This window comes from Schistocerca nitens, chromosome 2 (assembly GCF_023898315.1).
Source record: "Schistocerca nitens isolate TAMUIC-IGC-003100 chromosome 2, iqSchNite1.1, whole genome shotgun sequence".
Taxonomy (NCBI): domain Eukaryota; kingdom Metazoa; phylum Arthropoda; class Insecta; order Orthoptera; family Acrididae; genus Schistocerca; species Schistocerca nitens.
This window is the reverse complement of record NC_064615.1, coordinates 302,292,216-302,316,535: the sequence shown is the minus strand read 5'-3', so window position 1 is coordinate 302,316,535 and position 24,320 is coordinate 302,292,216. Positions and strand designations below refer to the sequence as shown.

At 39.4% G+C, this 24,320-nt stretch overlaps 1 protein-coding gene across 1 annotated transcript in view; it reads left to right on the top strand.

Annotated features, from left to right (window-relative positions):
- LOC126236057 (probable ubiquitin carboxyl-terminal hydrolase FAF-X) overlaps nt 1–24,320 on the top strand; it is a 346,675-nt gene that overhangs the window by 119,378 nt on the left and 202,977 nt on the right. Inside the window, exons 12-16 of the mRNA XM_049945098.1 lie at nt 2,495–2,595; nt 2,699–2,799; nt 13,914–14,128; nt 14,224–14,338; nt 14,469–14,875. Coding sequence (XP_049801055.1) covers nt 2,495–2,595; nt 2,699–2,799; nt 13,914–14,128; nt 14,224–14,338; nt 14,469–14,875 — 939 coding nt within the window. The remainder of the gene's footprint in view (nt 1–2,494; nt 2,596–2,698; nt 2,800–13,913; nt 14,129–14,223; nt 14,339–14,468; nt 14,876–24,320) is intronic.

The window sequence follows — 24,320 nt, the reverse complement described above, 5'->3', positions numbered from 1 at the left end:
CAAGTGATGTCTAGTTGGATATGATGACCATACTGCATCTATAATAAATGTTTTCTGTCATTTCTTGGTAAGCATAATACTGTTTATTGTTTTGAAACATTTGTCAGATATATTGACAGTTCTTTACTAGGATGCTATTGTAGGAGCCTCTGAAACATATAATATCATAGTAAAGAACTTTCAAACTTCAACTGTCAAATATTTGACAAAAACGTATATTTTTACATTTTGTAACAACAAAAAGTATTGTACTTACCAAAAGATGATAGAAAAAAAAAATTACTATAGATGGAGTATGGTCGTCACTTCCAGGTAGACGTCGCTTGATAATTGCAGTAGGCTGATGCAGTCATGTCATGTAAAATATTAAAAATGTGTTACCTTATTGCAGCTAGTTTTGGAGCATTCATTTTCATTATGTTTCCTACTGAAGTAGGAAGACTTTTCCGAATTTGTTTGTTTAGAATGTAACCTCATTTAGAAGTGAAACAAGAGTGATAAACGAGAATCAAAATGAAGCTTTTGAAATTTAATGTTACAGAAGGTTAGATGAGCAGGCTGAATAACTAATTGGGAGATAATCAGTTGGATTAGGGGAAAAGAGTCATGGCACTTCAGTAAAAGAACAACTCAATTGATAGGACACTTCCTGAAACATCAGGGAATTTTCCGTGTGATAAGGGAGGGAAGTAGGGGATGGGGAGGGGGGTTGTAATAAAGGGAGACAAAGGCTCAGATACACCAAACAAGTTCAGGTAGATGAGGCTTGCTATAATTATGAAGAGCTGATTAGGCTTTTACAGGGTGGACTAGCATTAAGAACTGCCTCGAACCAGTCTTCGAATTGAAGACCACACATCAAGGTGAACAAATTGCTGTCTGTGATAGACCAGCAAGGCCCTCATTCACATAACATTGGGACATATACTCTGAAGAGCCAAAGAAACTGATACCCCAGCATGCAGAAGTGCCACAACATGACGTGGCATGGACTCAACTAATGTCTGAAGTAGTGCTGGAGGGAACTGACACCGTGAATCTTGCAGGGCTGCCCAAAAATCTGTAACAGTACATGAGGGTGGAGACCTCGTCTGAACTGCACATTGCGAGGCATCCCAGATGTGCTCAATAATATTCATGTTTGGGGAGTTTGGTGCCCAGCGGAGGTATTTAAACTCGGAAGGATGTTCCTGGAGCCACTCTGTAGCAATACTGGATGTTTGGGGTGTCGCATTGTCGTGCTGGAATTGCCAAAATCCGTCAGAATGCACAACGGACATGAACGGATGCAGGTGATCAGACAGGATGCTCGTACATGTCACCTGTCAGTCGTATCTACACATATTAGGGGTCCCATATCACTCCAACCGCGCACACCCCACATTATTACATAGCCTCCACCAGCTTGTACAGTCCCCTGCTGACATGCAGGGTCCGTAGATTCATGAGATTATCTCCATACCCATACACGTTTATCTGCTTGATACAATTTGAAATGAGACTCATCTGACCAGGCAACATGTTTCCAGTCATCAACAGCCCATTGTCAGTGGTGGTGGTGGGCACAGGCTACAGGTGAAGCTTTTTGTTGTGCAGTCATCAACGGCCCATGAGTGGGCCTTCAGCTTCAAAAGCCCATATTGATAATGATCCCTTGAATAGTTTGCACACTGACACGTGTTAATGGCCCAGCATTGAAATCTTCATCTATTTGTGGAAGGTTTGCACTTCTGTCATGTTGAGCGATTCTCTTCAGTCTTCATTGGTTCCGTTCTTGCAGGATCTTTCCAGCCACAGCGTTGTTGGAGATTTGATGTTTTACTAGGTTCCTGATATTCACGGTACGCTTGTGAAAGGGTCATACAGGAAAATCGCCACTTCATCACTATGTCGAAGATGCTGTGTCCCATCGCTTATGTGCCGACTAGAACACACAGGTGTTGGTGACTGCAGCACCACATTCTGCCTGTTTACATATCTCTGTATATGAATAATCATGCCTGTACCATTTCTTTGGTGCTTCAGTGCACATGGGTCTCCTTTTCTTTCAGCGTGCGCATCGCTTGCATAAGGGTATCACCACTGTTCTTAACTGCACTTTGTTGGCAGTGTAGGGGGTGGGCATACTTTACCAACACACGAGCGATACCTTCTTTCATTATAGATCACCAATGTATACTTTAATTCATAAGTGCAGCTAAGCTCTTTCCTTTCATAAAGCATTTGGCGGCGGTGAATTGTATAGCTAATGTATCACATGCAAAATAATTATTTCTGTATTAAATGTTTACTTGCTTCTTCTTGAAGCATAAATTGCTAATTGTCGTCGTCGTCGTCCTCCTCCTCCTCCTCCTCCTCCTCCTCCATCCCCCACACACCCACCTTTCCCCCACCATAAACAAGCGTGTCTGTTATGTACAACTGACTAAGATTTTAGTTAATTCCATTCTCTTCTGACTCCTACTTTCTGAATGTACATATTTTGGTTCCACAGGCAAGAAGTTATAGAGAGACTACAAAGTCAACATAGTCTGGTAATTTTGGTTACAAACAGCTTAACGACATACATGGAGAAGATAAGGAATACTGTTAAGGGTAAGAAGACAAGTGATACATGAATCTTAAATCAGAAGTTATACTTGATTTTTTTAGATAGCATTCTCAATTCTTTACCTTTTGTCATTTTCTACTTCCACAGAGAACCCAGATATTGATCCGAATAATTATTATCCAGACGGGAGATATAACCACAATCAGCAGGTGCAAGAGCGATTAAATTTCCTTCGGTTTTTGTTAAAGGTACGTGTGTACATCTTTATGTAGTATTGTATTGTGAACTATCAATAAAGTAAATGAAAGTCCAGATTTGTCATTTCAGTATGCGTACTTTTATATATCAAATCAGTGTGCGTACGTGCGGTATTTTTTTATTTAAAAATAATACCTATGCCACACCAGCAAGGGCAATTTCATTTGGGTTCTGTGGAAGGTACATTAGCATAAATTCATTTTTTGTAAATATTTACTGTGTGTTCTTGTTTTCTGCTATGTTCCAAATCCCAGAATATCTCCCCACTATGGATCAATTGGAATGAAAAGTACACCTGGTCTTCTTTTCTTCTTTTGGTGTTCAACCCTGAGGTTGGTTTGCAGCAGAGCGCCATTCCTCTCTTCTGTCTGCCTTCCTCTTCATTTCCACGTATGTGTTACATCCAATGTAATTCATGATCTGTTGCATGTATGATATCCTTGGTCGCCCCTGCTGATTCCTTCCCTCAATAGCTCCTTCTGCTATTGTTCCAGTGATGTTGTGTCGTAGGATGTGCCCTACAAGTTTGTCTCGTCTTGTTTGGATGTGTCTCCACAGAGACCTGGTTTCCTGTACTCTTCTAAGCACCTCTTCATTTGTTACTTTGTCTCTCCAGCTGATCTTCATCATCCTTCTATAGCACCACATCTCCAGGGCCTCTAGCCATCTTCTCTGTTCTCTTCCAATTGTCCAAGTTTCACATCTGTATAGGGCCACACTCCAAACGAAACCTTTCATGATACATTTCCTTATTTTCAGACTGATGTTGTTGCTGGTGAGAAAGTTCCTTCTCCAATTAAATGCAATTTTGGCCTTTTGTATTCTGGTCGCAATTTCTTTCCGGCTTCTACCATCTCTTGTGATTTTACTTCCCAGGTAGGTAAATTCCTCTACCACTTCCAGCTCCTCTCTTCCAATTTTCATTCTCAGAGGTTCATATTCTGCTCCTGTACTGCATACCATCACTTTAGTCTTTTTCGTGTTTATTCTCATTCCATACTGATTGCGTAGAATTTTTTCCATTGTTCTGAGGATTTCCTCTAGATCTTCTTTTGTCTCTGTGACTATAGCAATATCATCTGCATAACGTAGCATGTCTATCTTCTGCCCATTAATTTTGATCCCCACCTCAGTAGTTTCTCGAACTTGGTCTATGGTTTCCTGGATGTAAGCATTGAATATAAGAGGAGAGAGAGCATATCCTTGCCTTACCCCTTTTCTAATATTTGCTTCTTGTTCGTGGTGACAGTTCCTAATCACTGCCACCTCATTCTTATAGAAACTGAGTATCACAGGGATGTCTTTGTACTTTATTCCACTTTTCCTCAGCACTCTGATCATCTCTTGCCAGATAACGTTCTCAAATGCCTTTTCTATGTCTACAAAGGCAATATAAGTAGGTTTATTTTTCTGTAATTGCTTTTCGATAATGAGTCTCAGTGCCACAATCCCCTCTCTTGTTCCCAATCCCCTCCTGAAACCAAACTGATGTTCACTCAGCATATCCTCCACTTTCTCTTCAATTCTCTTCAGAACTATTTTTATGAGAATTTTTGATGCGTGTGATATTAGGCTTAGAGTTCGGACTGTTAGCATTTTGTAGCTGCTGCCTTCTTTGGTATAGGAACAATGATACATTTCTGGAAGTCTCGTATCCCTCCTGTGTTATAGATGGACCTAATAAGTTTAAGCAGCATCATTTTCATGCTGTCACCAGCATTCTTTATTAGTTCTGTAGGAATGTCATCAATACCCGTTGTTCGGTTGTCCCGTAGTTCTTTTAGAGCTCTGTCAAATTATTCTTGCAGAATGTCACCTCCCTTGTCATGTTCGTCTACTTGCTCTTCTCTTCCTATTACCTCCTCCGAAAGAGGTGTTCCGGCATACAACTTCTCTATGTATTCTTTCCATCTCTTCACCATGTCTTCACCAAACAGCATTGTCTCCTCTTTATTTTCTGTTGTGCCAGAGAGTGTTGTTTTATGTTTGTTAAAAAATTTATTTGTTGTTCTGTAGGCTAAATCAGTTCTTCTGTTTTGCGTATTTTCTTCCACATCCCTGCACATTTCTTCAAGAAAATTTTCTTTTGCTTTCATAGCTTCTCTATTGACTAAATTCCTTAGTCTTCTGTATTCAGCTTTTCCTTGTTCACCAGTTGCGTTTTTGAATAATCTTCTGTTTTCTATAAGCTCAATAATATCTGCTGTAATCCATTTCCTCTTGTTTTTGGGTTCAGTTCTTCCAACTATCTTTTTTGCTGCTTTGTATATGTTGTTGTTGTTGTTGTTGTTGTTGTTGTTGTCGTCTTCAGTCCTGAGACTGGTTTGATGCAGCTCTCCATGCTACTCTATCCTGTGCAAGCTTCTTCATCTCCCAGTACTTACTGCAACCTACATCCTTCTGAATCTGCTTAGTGTATTCATCTCTTGGTCTCCCTCTACGATTTTTACCCTCCACTCTGCCCTCCAATGCTAAATTTGTGATCCCTTGATGCCTCAGAACATGTCCTACCAACCGACCCCTTCTTCTTGTCAAGTTGTGCCACAAACTCCTCCCCAATTCTATTCAATACCTCCTCATTAGTTATGTGATCTACCCATCTAATCTTCAGCATTCTTCTGTAGCACCACATTTCGAAAGCTTCTATTCTCTTCTTGTCCAAACTATTTATCGTCCATGTTTCACTTCCATACATGGCTAGACTCCATACAGATACTTCCAGAAATGACTTCCTGACACTTAAATCTATACTCGATGTTAACAAATTTCTCTTCTTCAGAAATGCTTTCCTTGCCATTGCCAGTCTACATTTTATATCCTCTCTACTTCGACCATCATCAGTTATTTTGCTCCCCAGATAGCAAAACTCACTTACTACTTCAAGTGTCTCATTTCCTAATCTAATACCCTCAACATCACCCGACTTAATTCGACTACATTCCATTATTCTCGTTTTGCTTTTGTTGATGTTCATCTTATATCCTCCTTTCAAGACACTGTCCATTCCTTTCAACTGCTCTTCCAAGTCCTTTGCTGTCTCTGACAGAATTACAATATCATCGGCGAACCTCAAAGTTTTTATTTATTCTCCATGGATTTTAATACCTACTCCGAATTTTTCTTTTGTTTCCTTTACTGCTTGCTCAATATACAGATTGAATAACATCGGGGACAGGCTACAACCCTGTCTCACTCCCTTCCCAACCACTGCTTCCCTTTCATGTCCCTCGACTCTTATAACTGCCATCTGGTTTCTGTACAAATTGTAAATAGCCTTTCGCTCCCTGTATTTTACCCCTGCCACCTTCAGAATTTGAAAGAGAGTATTCGAGTCAATGTTGTCAAAAGCTTTCTCTAAGTCTACAAATGCTAGAAACATAGGTTTGCCTTTCCTTAATCTAGCTTCTGCGATAAGTCGTAGGGTCAGTATTGCCTCACGTGTTCCAACATTTCCGCGGAATCTAAACTGATCTTCCCCGAGGTCGGATTGTACCAGTTTTTCCATTCGTCTGTAAAGAATTCGCATTAGTATTTTGCAGCTGTGACTTATTAAACTGATAGTTCGGTAATTTTCACATCTGTCAACACCTGCTTTATTTGGGATTGGAATTATTATATTCTTCTTGAAGTCTGAGGGTATTTCGCCTGTCTCGTACATCTTGCTCACCAGATGGTAGAGTTTTGTCAGGACTGGCTCTCCCCAGGCCGTCAGTAGTTCCAATGGAATGTTGTCTACTCCCGGGGCCTTGTTTCGACTCAGGTCTTTCAGTGCTCTGTCAAACTCTTCACGCAGTATCATATCTCCCATTTCATCTTCATCTACATCCTCTTCCATTTCCATAATATTGCCTTCAAGTACCGTATTTACTCGAATCTAAGCCGCACTCGAATCTAAGCCGCACCTGAAAAATGAGACTCGAAATCAAGGAAAAAAAAAATTCCCGGATCTAAGCCGCACCTGTAATTTGACTCGAAATGCAAAGGGAGAGATAAGTTTTAGGCCGCACCTGCAAATCAACAAAGTTGGTCCATTGTAATACGAGACACAATTTAGGTCGAATGAATGACTATACAGCTACAGTAGTTTGGTTCAAGAGGTAAGCTTAGCAGTTAAGCTTTACCAGGTAGCCATCGCTATGCATCAGGCGCTCTGTCCGTATTTATTCAGGTACCTTTCCTTTTTCACGTGCTTCGTCTGGTTTCAATTGATTGCTTATTTTTCTTTGATCTAATAAGTGCCGTTCTCTTTAGGTGTTTACATCACTCTAAGCTGAAAATGAGTTACTGTACTGTGTCATGCATTATTTGTTGCATTCTGATAGTCCGTGTTTACGACCTGTCGCCGCTCGCGGCATGGCTAGCTTTTGTGCGCACTACCGCCACTTACAATAAAAAAAAAATAGGTATTGTCTCATTAGCGAAAAAATGGAAAGAGACTGCTATCTTTTGTTACTTACCCTGCTGCTTTATTTGATAATTCTCAGCAAGAACCATATAATAGACTGGGTATGATAGAAGATGTTCTGAAGGAGAGTTTAGCGAAAACTTTTCTCCGTTTGAAAATCTTTGCAGACGCCTCTTTAGTACATTACATTCTGCACAGAAATTAGAGTCATCTTAGATTTAAAAATCTAGTCGATTGCCGTGCTACATTTCTGACTGTATCACTATTCGGCGTAAGAATAATATGAATATAAACATGGCATGATATGTATATTCTTTCGTGTTCGCTGTTGTCTCACTCTAGTTTCGTAGTTTATAAGGCAGACAGGATTTAAATGAGATAGCAGCAAACACGAAAGAATATATGGCAAAATGTTTATATTCGTATTATTGTGATAGTGAAGAGAATACTGCATGTGATTCACAATTCATAAAAGTTCCTGTTAGTAGCCATCTCTTGTCTTAAGTAGGAAAAAATTCAGAACGTAGAGTTGGCCATATTGACAAACATCCCAAACAGTCTTCCCAGTCAGATTTTCGTAGTACATTGAAATGCTGCTACATTCGAAGATGAACAACACGGAATTTGTATTTACTTCCTTGGATAATGTATGAAAATGCAGTGGTTGAAAGCCGGGGCGGAGAAAACAGCTAGTCTTCCATCTTTTGTTTTTAATTTATTTACTGACTCAGAGGTTTCGGCGCCAGTATTTCTCTTTGTGCCTGCAAAGCATGCCTGTGCAGCACTACATATATTTGACGGCAGAAGTTAGTTGTGGCGGCATTTACCAACATTTTCCAGAACTTCCGCTTACTTTGCACTCGATTCTAAGCCGCAGGCAGTTTTTTGGATTACAAAAACCGGAAAAAAGTGCGGCTTAGATTCGAGTAAATACGGTACATCGCTCTTGTATAGACCCTCTATATACTCCTTCCACCTTTCTGCTTTGCCTTCTTTGCTTAGAACTGGGTTTCCATCTGAGCTGTTGATATTCATACAAGTGGCTCTCTTCTCCAAAGGTCTCTTTAATATTCCTGTAGGCAGTGTCTATCTTACCCCTCATGAGATAAGCCTCTACATCCTTACATTTGTCCTCTAGCCATTCCTGCTTAGCCATTTTGCATTTCCTGTCGACCTCATTTTTGAGACGTTTGTATTCCTTTTTGCCTGATTGATTTACTGCATTTTTACATTTTCTCCTTTCATGAATTAAATTCAATATTTCTTCTGTTACCCAAGGATTTCTGCTAGCCCTCGTCTTTTTACCTACTTGATCCTCTGCTGCCTTCACTACTTCATCCCTCAAAGCTACCCATTCTTCTTCTACTGTATTTCTTTCCCCCATTCCTGTCAATTATTCCCTTATGCTCTCCTTGAAACTCTGTACAACCTCTGGTTTAGTCAGTTTATCCAGGTCCCATCTCCTTAAATTCCCACCTTTTTGCAGTTTCTTCAGTTTTACTCTACAGTTCATAATCAATAGATTGTGGTCAGAGTCCACATTTGCCCCTGGAAATGTCTTACAATTTAAAACCTGGTTCCTAAATCTCTGTCTTACCATTATATAATCTATCTGATACCTTCTAGTATCTCCAGGGTTCTTCCATGTATACAACCTTCTTTTATGATTCTTGAACCAAGTGTTAGCTATGATTAAGTTATGCTCTGTGCAAAAATCTACCAGACGGCTTCCTCTTTCATTTCTCTCCCCCAATCCATATTCACCCACTATGTTTCCTTCTCTCCCTTTTCCTACTCTCGAATTCCAGTCACCCATGACTATTAAATTTTCGTCTCCCTTCACTACCTGAATAATTTCTTTTATCTCATCATACATTTCATCAATTTCTTCATTATCTGCAGAGTTAGTTGGCATATAACCTTGTACTACTGTAGAAGGCGTGGGCTTCGTGTCTATCTTTGCCACAATAATGCGTTCACTATGCTGTTTGTAGTAGCTTACCCGCACTCCAATTTTTGTATTCATTATTAAACCGACTCCTGCATTACCCCTGTTTGATTTTGTATTTATAACCCTGTATTCGCCAGACCAAAAGTCTTGTTTCTCCTGCCAGCGAACTTCACTAATTCCCACTATATCTAACTTCAACCTATCCATTTCCCTTTTTAAATTTTCTAACCTACCTGCCCGATTAAGGGATCTGACATTCCATGCTCCGAGCCGTAGAATACCAGTTTTCTTTCTCCTGGTAACGATGTCCTCTTGAGTAGTCCCCCCCCCCCCCCTCCCGGAGATCCGAATGTGGGACTATTTTACCTCCGGAATATTTTACCCAAGAGGACGCCATCATCATTTAACCATACAGTAAAGCTGCATGCCCTCGGGAAAAATTACGTCTGTAGTTTCCCCTTGCTTGCAGCCGTTCGCAGTACCAGCACAGCAAGGCCGTTTTGGTTAGTGTTGCAAGGCCAGATCAGTCAATCATCCAGACTGTTGCCCCTGCAACTACTGAAAAGGCTGCTGCTCCTCTTTAGGAACCACACATTTGTCTGGCCTCTCAACTGATACCCCTGTGTTGTGGTTGCACCTACGGTACGGCCATCTGTATCGCTGAGGCACACAAGCCTCCCCACCAACGGCAAGGTCCATGGTTCATGGGGGCTTTGTATATACCAGATTTAATTTGACCCCAGTCTTCATTTACTCTACCATGTTGAAAATTCTTTACTAGGTTGTCTGTTTCGTGAGCATAGCGCTTTGCCAGTCCCTCAGTTTTCAGTTTTTCTAGTTCCCATTTAAGTTTTACTGGCTTCTTCTTCAAACGTTTGACTCTCAGTAAACTTTTCATCAGGACCAGGTTATGATCACTGCCTATGTCTGCAGATGGATAGCTGCTGCAATCTTTTATCTGGTTCCTAAAATGTCCTTTCACTAGAATGTAATCAATGTGTTGTCTCCTCAGGTCTCCAGGGGCCTTCCATGTGTATCTTCTTCGTTTGTGATGTTGGAAAAGTGTGTTTGCAACAACTAATTGATTCCTCGAACAGAACTCGATAAGTCGATCTCCTCTTTAATTTCTTCTGCCAAGTCCATATTTGCCAACAATTCCTTCATCCGATTCATCACCCACAATTGCGTTCCAGTCCCCCATGGCAGTCAGGTTTTCATCTCCCTTAACATTTCTCATCGCATTACTTATTTATTCGTATATTTCGTCAATGACTGCATCTTCTTCTTTGGATGTTGGCATGTATATTTGTATTATAATGGTATAGTCTAGAAATAAGTTGCACAGATAATGTTGTGGGGGAAGCAAACTAAAGACTGTGATTTATTGTCAGAACACGTAGAAAATGCAACAGGGCTACCAGAGAAACTATTTATACTATGCTTGTCAACCCTTTTGTGGAGTACTGCCATGCAGTGTGGGATCCACATCAGGTAGGATTAGTAGAGGGCAGTGAGGAATGTAAAGGAGGGCAGCTTGTTTGCATTATCACGAAATGAGGGTGTGTGTGTAATGGGTATGATATGTGAATTGGGGTGGCAATCATTAAAAGAAGGGGTTTTTCGTTGTGGCAGCCTCTTGTCATGAAATTTCAATCACCAACTTTCACCTCAAAATATGAAAATATTTTGTTGGCATCCACCTATATAGTGAGAAGTGACCATTACAACAAAATGAGAGAAACCAGATTGCACAGAAAGATTTAAGTGTTCATTTTTCCTCTGCCTTGTTGGAGAGTGGTACGATAGAAAAATAGCTTGCAAGTGATTCGATAAACCCTCTTAGTTTTGAACATGAGCATTTATTTTCAAACTGTTGCCTGCATCACTAATATTTGACTGTGATGTAATTCCAGTGGAACATTGAAAAAATTTGTTCCTACACCATTGTGTCAAATATTAGAGATGCAGGGAACATTCGAAAATGAACACAACCCATTGGAAATATTCATCATTAGAAAATTTTTGTTATTTTGATTGATGAGAACTAATACTCTTACAAGGAACTTTACTTTAGCCCAATACTGCAGAATAATACTGCAACAATAAAATGGAAACAAGAGAAGAAACACCATAATAAAACTTCATATGCAAAGAAATTGCACCATTTACAACAACAAAACATAGTGCACACAAAAACGTCTTCCAATAGCAAAATCTGTCAAAAGCTTTAGTGCGAAGACTATGCAATACTTTGTAACAAGAAACTGCTTTCGATGAACATGAGGTCACAACTATTAAATTAGGATTGTGTGAGCAGTTGCCAGCGGGCTCACGTGCATACACAGTTGAGTCGCATTTGAGCAGAACCTTCTCCTGCTTTTGGCTACTTAAAGTGAAGTGTGGCTATTAGCTGTATAAGCAGTACCAGCAAGCAACCAGACGCCACCGGGAAAAATTTTTCTTGTGCGCACAAGCTGCCAGATATGCGCGTGCACAGAGCAATCTAAGTTGTAATGGGGGTTGGTAGTCTTCCCATGCGTTTCGTGATTTTGCTATTTACGTTTACAACTTTCAAATCAAATTAAAACAAAATGGATTTCTGTGGGTGGGAGCTATCAAGTGAATTAAGATACAGTTACATAATTATGGAAGACTAAAATATAAGTTTCATTTTTCTGCTTTTATTTTATTTCCACATTATTAGCAGTCAAGCAGTAATCGCCTTGTAGAAAAGTGAAGTTGTTTTTGTTAGTTTGCTAAAGAAATTTGGCTTTCATTGATTTTTTTCTGCAGAGGCAGTCAGTTCCTTTGAAACGATGTGTTGCATTCCTCACTGTTGGCTAGTTTTCAACTGTTCGCTGAACTTCAAGTGCATGTTTTCATTTTCTTACATGTTTGGGATTTTGCCATAATAAAGAACCGGGCACGAGATAATACAGTACTTGTTCGCCAAGAAAATAGTCATCCTGAAAACCAGGGACCTACTTCGTTGTAAATCTGGACATACGAATGTGCTGTTCAAGCTGAATTGTGTGTTTACAAAATTATGATGCTTTTGGAGTATTCTCTGATGATGTCCTGTTTCTTTCATGAAATAATGTAAGATCTCTTAATGCTATATATGTACGAACGTATGTAAATCTTCACTTCAAGATGATGAAGCAAGCAAATTTAGTCAATAGTATTGAATAAAATGTTTTGCTTCAAATATATTGACAGCTTTAGCAAAATGTTGTGTATTTGCCTACCATGAAACTCGATACTTTTTGATTGCAAGACAGGTTTCAACACTTGTCTGGTACTGCCTCTAGGCTTGAAGTTATTTCTTAATTTCTGTTCTTTACATCTTAAATTTACAGAATGCCGTTCTTCGGAAAATTATAGACTGGCAGCACACACAGTTTTTATCATTGTAACTGCCCACCAAGGTTTTATATTTTCTCCTTGGGTAGAACATAAGCTGCCAATTATACAGTTTCTTGGGTTCAAAAATAACCTTGTTAATTTTTATACAGTTTGAAATAGTAATAAGAAAAATCTGTGTTAAAATCACCTCATAACAAAATATTAGGGTACTATGAGGTCTAGTTTTGAAATGAGTATTATGCCAAGGACTGCTTTCTTATTTTACATTATTTATCCGGATAGGACATGAAAAAAACAATTGCCGCAAGTACAATAACTCTGAATGTCCCCGCAGATCAACACACTGCAGTGCTGCACATTGTCAAAATAGAAATGCAACGAAAGGCATATGAGCAGAGCAGACACTAAGCACAGGCTTCTCATGTGCATGAGCAGTAATGTTAGTTTTCTGGTGCTCTTTGGCAAATGCTCAAACGAATCTTAACAGTTTGGGGGAAAATATTGTGAGTGGGTGTGAGAAGTATTACTTTAAAAGTAAATTTCCTCTTACACATGATGAATTAAGTTTCGTGTGTGAATGTGTAATGAATTTCTTAAATCACAAACTGAACAGTTTGAGGACTAGCCACTTAGAAAAATTTGAGGCCCAGAAGATCAGACATTTATGTCATTATTTAAAATATTACTGCCACATTTTCGATTCTTATATATCTTACAGGATAACACAAGCAAAAAACACCAATATTATTTATGAAATATAGTTTCTCTTGCAGCTATACTGTGTGTGTATTAATTTAAAAACATTTTTTCCTATTTGTGCTATTGCACTACTTAAGTGATTGGCTGATTACATCACGTATCCTATGTTCTGAATATTTGCAGTCATCGGTTGGCGAGATCATGTGACGTGAGGTCTGATTGCTTGACAGATGTGGATTACCATCTCAATTTCAATGCTTCGGAAACTAACGTGTTGTGTTTGATGGTTATGCAGTGTACACTTTTGTGCACTTTAAATATCTTTCCAAATGCATTGTTTTATTTGCTGAGTTTTGTTTCCTAATGTGCTGGGAAGTTCTACGCCGTTGTATAAAACTTTTACCATTAAAAGGATTGATAAGTTTTATAGTTCAAAGGCAAAGTATACTGTCACTTAACACGGAAAATGCATATTTTCACATGGGAAAAAGTGTATTTTCAACTGGAAAATCCAAGAAAAATCTGGAATCGCCACGCTACGCCCTGTCCCGTCCCATCCCGTATACACCCTGAGTAAGCAGTCCATGTGTGTTTCTTGCCACAAAAGGGGAGAACTGAAGATAATTTCAATTATTTTTAGTGGCCTGTGCCTACGTAGATAGTGTTGTGGAATTTATTTATAGGATGGCCAGTTGTGGCTGTGTGCAGACCAGGCGAAACAGATATGGAAGTGCCTTGCGGAGGAAGCTGTCTTTCCGTCTGACAGGGAAGCATGTTTCAAGTGGTTTTCAAAACTCATGGGAGAAGAGCCTGATCTTGATCCTGCAATCAATAAAGAGTTCTTTGAACATAACATATTGCAGCTGGATCCATCACTGTTAACAGAAAGTGGCATGAAGTAAGTAACTCTAATATTTATTTGTACATAAAATCAGACAATGGAAAATCTGTGATTTCTGAGGCAACTATAATTATTCATTAACTAACTTTCAGATGTTTTGAGCGATTTTTTAAGGCTGTGAACTCCAAAGAGGGGAAATTGAAAACCAAGAGGAGAGCTTTCTTAATGGATGACGTAGACTTAATAGGAATTGAGTATTTGTGGCGGGTAAGAAATAACAAGAGTATTGTTTGTCTTCACTATGTGCTTATGAAATGCATTTCTCAAAGTTTAGAAAAAGTTAATGACTCATTAGTGAACTGATTTGTTGGTGTTTCATAATGATTGTAATTTCTAGGTTGTGACGAATAGTGCAGATGAGATAGCAAATAGAGCTATTGAACTACTGAAAGAAGTGAACACGAACTTGGGGCCACGATTACAAGGTTCACTTGTAGATTTCCATGAAACATATATTTCAGAGTGCCTCGATCGGCTTAAAGCTCATTATGATACAGTTTCTATTTTATTAAGGGATGATGTTGGCTGTAGTAATAATGAAAATGTTCTACAGAATGTGGGAAACAGATTCAGTGAATTTAGTGTAGATGAGGTGAAAAAAGACGAAATGCTAGATGAAGCGATGGTCATGCGATTGAGGGGAGAAGCAGTAAAAATGTGTCGTGTGATGAAGGTGCTCCAGGAATACATAGGTGAATGTGATGGCGACTTCTCTGTGGAAAGGAAGATCCTTCCCCTTCACAGGTAAATACCATTCAATCTTTTTCACCTGTTTTATACTGCTTAAGTATCTAAAGTTTACTGTTTGGTGTGTGTGGTACTGGTGTTAGCGTCTTTATTGTGTATTCCATTAATGAGGGCTTCAAGGGGAAAATGTCAAAGTTCCGTAACATTCCATCTTATCTTTTCCATGTAGTTGTTACAAAGTACGGGTGCTGGACTGGGAGAAATGTGTTGACATTTATCTGGTAATAAATATACAGCCAGTCACTTTTTTACAATTTATTCAATCATGAACATGTTTTTGAGCCACTGCAGGCTCATCTTCAGATGAAGGTGTTACAGGAACATTATATTGTGGACCAAGTGTAGCTAGATGCAGTGCTGGTGAGTGCACTGCCTTGTGGTATTCACATGAGATTGCTTCGTATAACATGCATTATTAAGCTATGTACACAAATAAACACATTATGTAGCTACACTTAGTTTTACACTGGCTCTACCTCACTTTGATGTACTCGGTTTATTCTAAGGCACTGAACCAGTGAAACTAAATCTGAAGGCATAGCACTGGTAACGAAGTAGGCCTTATAACTGGCAGAACATGCTATAAAAGGGAGAGCCACGAATGAAATGACATGTCATTTACCAGCTGTTATGTAAAAACTGTTCCGCATGACTACCACCATGTCATCAATTAGGATGAATGGTCATAGGCAGAGGGTGTATCTGGCAACACACAGCATCTTGTTACAGCACATGCTCTACAAAATGACAGTCAAGATCTTGGTGCACATTTTACCAAACGTGCCACATAGATTCTTCCCCCAGACATGAGTTTCTCAGAACTCCACAGGTGGGAACTGGCACTACAACATGTCCTAGGTTCTCGCCACCCGCCTGACTTTAATTTACATTAATTACTTTCTTTAGTTTCTCTGTCTCAGCACTTCTTCTCAGTAACTATTCCTTTCTTCATTCCCTTTTAGCTTTCTGTATCTTTTATTTTTTTAACTGTCTTTTTTTTCTCTGCACCCACCTCTACCACATAGAATACACTTCATTTTCTGATCTTATTAACTTGTGCATGATGTCTTGTCAGTAATCTCTGTCTTGCTTATTACCCTGTCCTACAACTTAAAGCCCTCAGGTTTTCGTATCTCATTTGGTGGAGTCCCCAACAACCAGTCTTTCCTTCTCATCCCATCTGGTACATCTTCCCTGACACTGGGTTACTTTCCTGATCTCTTCCCATTACCTAAATCTCACCATTCTTTCATCCTTCCTCCTAACCCTTCAACCCTTCTGCCAGGAGGAAGAGCCACTGGTTCCAGAAGCTTGCACTTCTCTTTAATATTTATATGTGTGTTCTCTTGCTGCCACTGAGTAGATTTTTTTTATCTATCCAGTGATAGCATTCAGTTAGATTTTATTCATTTAATTTTGTATACAGATTCTACCGCACTTTGATGTGCTCGGTTTATTCTGAGGCACTGAACCAGTGAAACTAAATCTGAAGGCATAGCACTGGTAACGAAGTAGGAATCAATTTGGTGTTTTACTTTTTACTGTGATTTCTTGGCTGTTGGTTAATTTTTTTCTGGAAGTAACTGCCAAATCTTGAATTTTCTCTCTCATATTTTTAATCTCACAATTTATAACTAATGTCATAAATTGTTAATAAATGTATTTCAGCTTTGGGGACCTCATCTACTCTAGCACTACATCTACATCTACATTTATACTCCACAAGCCACCCAACGGTGTGTGGCAGAGGGCACTTTACGTGCCACTGTCATTACCTCCCTTTCCTGTTCCAGTCGCGTATGGCTCGCGGGAAGAACGACTGTCTGAAAGCCTCCGTGCGCACTCTTATCTCTCTAATTTTACATTCGTGATCTCCTCGGGAGGTATAAGTAGGGGGAAGCAATATATTCGATACCTCATCCAGAAACGCACCCTCTCGAAACCTGGCGAGCAAGCTACACCGCGATGCAGAGTGCCTCTCTTGCAGAGTCTGCCACTTGAGTGTATTAAACATCTCCGTAACGCTATCACGGTTACCAAATAACCCTGTGACGAAACGCGCCGCTCTTCTTTGGATCTTCTCTATCTCCTCTGTCAACCCGATCTGGTACGGATCCCACACTGATGAGCAATACTCAAGTATAGGTCGAACGAGTGTTTTGTAAGCCACCTCCTTTGTTGATGGACTACATTTTCTAAGCACTCTCCCAATGAATCTCAACCTGGTACCCGCCTTACCAACAATTGATTTTATATGATCATTCCACTTCAAATCGTTCCGCACGCATACTCCCAGATATTTTACAGACGTAACTGCTACCAGTTTTGTTCCGCTATCATATAATCATACAATAAAGGATCCTTCTTTCTATGTATTCGCAACACATTACATTTGTCTATGTTAAGGGACAGTTGCCACTCCCGGCACAAAGTGCCTATCCGCTGCAGATCTTCCTGCATTTCGCTACAATTTTCTAACGCTGCAACTTCTCTGTATACTACAGCATCATCTGCGAAAAGCCGCATGGAACTTCAGACACTATCTACTAGGTCATTTATATATATTGTGAAAAGCAATGGTCCCATAACACTCACCTGTGGCACGCCAGAGGTTACTTTAACATCTGTAGAAGTCTCTCCATTGATAACAACATGCTGTGTTCTGTTTGCTAAATACTCTTCAATCCAGCCACACAGCTGGTCTGATATTCCGTAGGCTCTTACTTTGTTTATCAGGCGACAGTGCGGAACTGTATCGAACGCCTTCCGGAAGTCAAGAAAAACAGCATCTACCTGGGAGCTGGTATCTAATATTTTCTGGGTCTCGTGAACAAATAAAGCGAGTTGGGTCTCACACAATCGCTGTTTACGGAATCCATGTTGATTCCTACAGAGTAGATTCTGGGTTTCCAGAAACGACATGATACTCGAGCAAAAAACATGTTCTAAAATTCTACAACAGATCGACGTCAGAGATATAGGTCTATAGTTTTGCGCATCTGCTCGACGACCCTTCTTGAAGACTGGGACTACCTGTGCTCTTTTCCAATCATTTGGAACCCTCTGTTCCTCTAGAGACACCGAGTGAGGTGGCGCAGTGGTTAGACACTGGACTCGCATTCGGGAGGACGACGGTTCAATCCCGCGTCCGGCCATCCTGATTTAGGTTTTCCGTGATTTCCCTAAATCGCTCCAGGCAAATGCTGGGATGGTTCCTTTCAAAGGGCATGGCCGAATTCCTTCCCCGTCCTTCCCTAACCCGATGAGACCGATGACCTCGCTGTCTGGTCTCCTTCCCCAAAACAACCCAACCCAACCTCTAGAGACTTGCGGTACACGGCTGTTAGAAGGGGGGGGGGGGCAAGTTCTTTCGCGTGCTCTGTGTAGAGTCGAATTGGTATCCCGTCAGGTCCAGTGGACTTTCCTCTGTTGAGTGATTCCAGTTGCTTTTCTATTCCTTGGACACTTATTTCGATGTCAGCCATTTTTTCGTTTGTGCGAGGATTTAGAGAAGGAACTGCAGTGCGATCTTCCTCTGTGAAACAGCTTTGGAAAAAGGTGTTTAGTATTTCAGCTTTACGTGTGTCATCCTCTGTTTCAATGCCATCATCATCCCGGAGTAGCACTATTTCCCACCTGTAGATTTCTGAGGAACTGATGGCTGGGGGAAGAATCCAGACGGCATGTGTAGTGAAACAGATGCCGAGGTCATGATTGTCATGTTGTAGAGCGTGCTCTGCAACAGGATAGTGCATGTCGCCAGTATACACACTTTGCCTACGCCCATTCATCGTAATTGATTATTTGATGGTAGTGATGCCGATGTAAAAGGTGGAAAAGTGTTTACATAACAGCTGATATGACATGTCATTTTGCAGGTGGCTCTCCCTTTGGTAGTATATGTTTTTCCACTTACGGGGGTGCTGTAGGTGGTGATAGGTCGCATAGGGCGAGTCTTGCAGCAGGGACAGTCACAGGGGTAAGAGTCATAGGGTAGGGAGATCAGTGCAGAAGAAGCATATTGCCTGACAAGAATACTGCGAAGATTGGAAGAGTGATGAAAACCTATTCTGGCTGTGGTTGGCAAAATCTGACAGAATGGGCCTCCTTTCAGGGCATAATTTTTGGAAATCGTATCCTTGTCAAAGCAACTGATAAATTCATTAAAGACAAGGATAATACTGAGTGGCCCAGGAAATCTGCTTTTGAACTAGGCTGGTTGGGTAATTACGTGTAGTGAAGGCTGAGGTGAGAATGGTGATGTATTGCTGTAAAGAGTCTACAGCCGAACAGATAAGTTTGCCTCGGATGCCAATACTGTACGGGAGGGAACGTTTGACATGGAAAGGATGGCTGCTGTCAAAATGCAAGTTCTGTTGTTTGTTAGTAGGTTTAATGTGGATGAAAGTGTGTAGCTGGCCTTCAGTGAGGACGAGATCAACATCGGAAAAAGTGGCATGGGATGCAGAATAGGACCATGTGAAATTGAATTGGGAGAATGTATCCAGAGATTCCAGGAATTTTAACAGGTCAGCCTCACCATGAGTTTCATATGGCAAAAATGTCATCAATGTATCTAAGCCGAACAAGGGCTGAGGACTTAAAGATCCAGGAAAGCCCCCTCCAAGTGACCCATAAAGAAGTTGGCGTCCATATATGTGTTATTAAAAATGTCACAATTTTGTCAGCCAGAGTATGAAAATATGGGCTGATTCGGTATATACATAAGAGACAAATAATAAAGGGAAATATCATTAGATGCCATTAACAAGAATAAGAAATGAAGTAATATAAGAAACCATGAACAGTAGGTGGTTGATGCTCGACCATATGCACAACAAAGAATCTTAACGTGACATGTGGCGAACTGCTTATGCTGTAAACAACCTGTCAGAATTAGTGCTAGTAAGACTCATTACATAGAAACTTAATTATGTATACAGACGAAGAAGATAATAATAATAGTAATAATAATAATAATAATAATAATAATAATAATAATAATAATAATAATAATCCCCATGGAGGCCCGGGAAAAGAATAGGCCTCCGGTATGTTCTGCCAGTCGTAAAAGGCGACGAAAAGAACAAACCACTAATAGGGCTAACCCCCCTTTTAGTGTGATTAGTTGGTTCAGGACAGAACTAAAGAAGCCTCGGACAAGCGCCGTCATGGTCGGGGACGACGCTTGAACCCTATGCCCGCCCACAATGGTAACGACACTGCTAGCCAACTGGAAAATGATTTAAATCCAAATAGAGGTGTTTTGCAGGATATGCTTCCTGCAACCACCCTAGAAGGAAAACAAAGACAGAGGATGAGATGGTCAGATGAAGTTAATCGACACCTCATGTTCTGTTATTACCAAGCAACAAACCTAGGAACCAACACAACTGGATACAGATCACAAGTATACACAACATTTATTACCAGATACCCAGAATTAAAATTTTTAACAGAACAACGACTAGCTGATCAGATCCGTGTAATAATCAAAAATAACAGGATACCCCAGTCAGAATTAGAAAATATTAAACAACAAGTACAACAAATACTGGAACAAAATAATGTGCAATCAGAAGAAGAAGAAAATACAGTAATGGACTCAAACATCCCAGAGCAAACAAACAAAGAACAACACGCACCAATTAAACAATCAGAGGAAAACGAAATCTTAAGACAGCCACCAGAACAAGCACAAATAGAACACGAAGTGACACAGATGCTAGATATAGAAGAAAAATTTCAGCTAACATATATAGAATACAAAGACACAAATACAGACATTAGACCATTCTTGCATAGACCACCAAATAACCCACAAGTCGAAACAACAATAAAAACTATCAACACAATCATACACAACAAAATAAATGAAAACACAACTATGGAAGAGTTACAACTACTGGTTTATATAGGAGCACTCACTACACTAAATATACACACTAGACAGAGATCAGAACCAACCAACACACAGAAGAAACCCACAAAACCAGCATGGCAACACAGGCTACAGATCAGAATAGAAAAACTGAGAAAAGACATCGGACAGCTAACACAATTTATAAGAAATGAAATCTCGGAAAAAAAACGAAAAAGGTTAGGTAAAATGTCACAACAAGAAGCGACAGAGCAATTAGACGAAAAGAAGCAGAAATTACAAGCATTAGCCAAACGACTCAGAAGATACAAAAAAAGTGAAAATAGAAGGAAACAAAACCAAACATTCAACACAAACCAAAAGAAATTTTACCAGACAATAGATAACACACACATTAAAATAAACAATCCACCAAACATAACAGACATGGAACACTTCTGGAGCAACATATGGTCAAACCCGGTACAACATAACAGGCATGCACGGTGGATACAAACAGAAACAGACACATACAAGATGATACCACAAATGCCTGAAGTGATAATTTTGCAACATGAAGTCACCCAAGCAATTAATTCTACTCACAATTGGAAAGCCCCTGGAAATGATAAAATAGCAAATTTCTGGTTAAAGAAGTTCACCTCAACACATTCACATCTAACTAAATTATTTAACAGTTACATTGCAGACCCATACACATTCCCTGATACACTTACACATGGAATAACTTATCTGAAACCTAAAGATCAAGCAGACACAGCGAACCCAGCTAAATATCGCCCCATAACATGCCTACCAACAATATACAAAATATTAACTTCAGTCATTAAACAGAAATTAATGACACATACAACACAGAACAAAATTATAAATGAAGAACAAAAAGGCTGTTGCAAAGGAGCATGAGGATGTAAAGAGCAACTGATAATAGATGCAGAGGTGACATATCAAGCTAAAACTAAACAAAGGTCGCTACACTACGCATACATTGATTACCAAAAAGCTTTTGATAGTGTACCCCACTCATGGTTACTACAAATATTGGAAATATGCAAAATAGATCCTAAATTGATACAGTTCCTAAACATAGTAATGAAAAATTGGAAAACCACACTTAATATCCAAACAAATTCAAATAATATCACATCACAGCCAATACAGATTAAGCGTGGAATATACCAAGGAGACTCATTAAGTCCTTTCTGGTTCTGCCTTGCTCTGAACCCACTATCCAACATGCTAAATAATACAAATTATGGATACAATATTACTGGAACATACCCACACAAAATCACACATTTGCTATACATGGATGATCTAAAACTACTGGCAGCAACAAATCAACAACTCAACCAATTACTAAAGATAACAGAAGTATTCAGCAATGATATAAGTATGGCTTTTGGAACAGACAAATGTAAGAAAAATAGCATAGTCAAGGGAAAACACACTAAACAAGAAGATTACATATTGGATAACCACAGCGACTGCATAGAAGCGATGGAAAAAACGGATGCCTATAAATATCTAGGATACAGACAAAAAATAGGAATAGATAATACAAATATTAAAGAAGAACTAAAAGAAAAATATAGACAAAGACTAACAAAAATACTGAAAACAGAATTGACAGCAAGAAACAAGACCAAAGCTATAAATACTTATGCCATACCAATATTGACCTACTCATTTGGAGTAGTGAAATGGAGTAACACAGACCTAGAAGCACTCAATACACTTACACGATCACAATGCCATAAATATAGAATACATCACATACATTCAGCAACAGAAAGATTCACATTAAGCAGAAAGGAAGGAGGAAGGGGATTTATCGATATAAAAAACCTACATTATGGACAGGTAGACAATTTAAGAAAATTCTTTATAGAACGAGCAGAAACTAGCAAAATACACAAAGCAATCACTCATATAACTACATCGGCTACACCACTACAATTTCATAACCACCTCTACAACCCTTTAGACCACATAACATCAACAGATACGAAGAAAGTAAATTGGAAAAAGAAAACACTTCATGGCAAGCACCCGTATCGTCTAACACAGCCACACATCGATCAAGACGCATCCAACACATGGCTAAGAAAAGGCAATATATACAGTGAGACAGAAGGATTCATGATTGCAATACAGGATCAAACAATAAACACCAGGTATTACAGCAAGCATATTATTAAAGATCCCAATACCACAACAGATAAATGCAGACTTTGTAAACAACAAATAGAAACAGTAGATCACATCACAAGCGGATGTACAATACTAGCAAATACAGAATACCCCAGAAGACATGACAATGTCGCAAAAATAATACATCAACAGCTTGCCTTACAACATAAACTTTTAAAACAACAAGTTCCTACATACAAGTATGCACCACAAAATGTACTGGAGAATGATGAATACAAATTATACTGGAACAGAACCATTATAACAGATAAAACAACGCCACATAACAAACCTGACATCATACTCACCAATAAAAAGAAGAAATTAACGCAACTAATCGAAATATCCATACCCAATACAACAAATATACAAAAGAAAACAGGAGAAAAAATTGAAAAATACATCCAACTGGCTGAGGAAGTCAAAGACATGTGGCATCAGGATAAAGTTGACATCATACCAATTATAGTATCAACTACAGGAGTCATACCACACAATATCCACCAGTACATCAATGCAATACAGCTACATCCAAACACATATATACAACTACAGAAATCCGTAATTATTGATACATGTTCAATTACCCGAAAGTTCCTAAATGCAATATAACACATACCGTACAGTTAATAGGAAGTGACGCTTGATCAAGGTCTGCGTCACTTTCCATTCTCAACCAGACTTAACGTCTGAGAAAGTAAAGAAATAATAATAATAAGCGCCGTCATGGTCGGGGACGACGCTTGAACCCTATGCCCGCCCACAATGGTAACGACACTGCTAGCCAACTGGAAAATGATTTAAATCCAAATAGAGGTGTTTTGCAGGATATGCTTCCTGCAACCACCCTAGAAGGAAAACAAAGACAGAGGATGAGATGGTCAGATGAAGTTAATCGACACCTCATGTTCTGTTATTACCAAGCAACAAACCTAGGAACCAACACAACTGGATACAGATCACAAGTATACACAACATTTATTACCAGATACCCAGAATTAAAATTTTTAACAGAACAACGACTAGCTGATCAGATCCGTGTAATAATCAAAAATAACAGGATACCCCAGTCAGAATTAGAAAACATCAAACAACAAGTACAACAAATACTGGAACAAAATAATGTGCAAACAGAAGAAGAAGAAAATAGAGTAATGGACTCAAACATCCCAGAGCAAACAAACAAAGAACAACACGCATCAATTAAACAATCAGAGGAAAACGAAATCTTGCGACAGCCACCAGAACAAGCACAAATAGAACACGAAGTGACACACATGTTAGATATAGAAGAAAAATTTCAGCTGACATATATAGAATACAAAGACACAAATACAGACATTAGACCATTCTTGCATAGACTGCCAA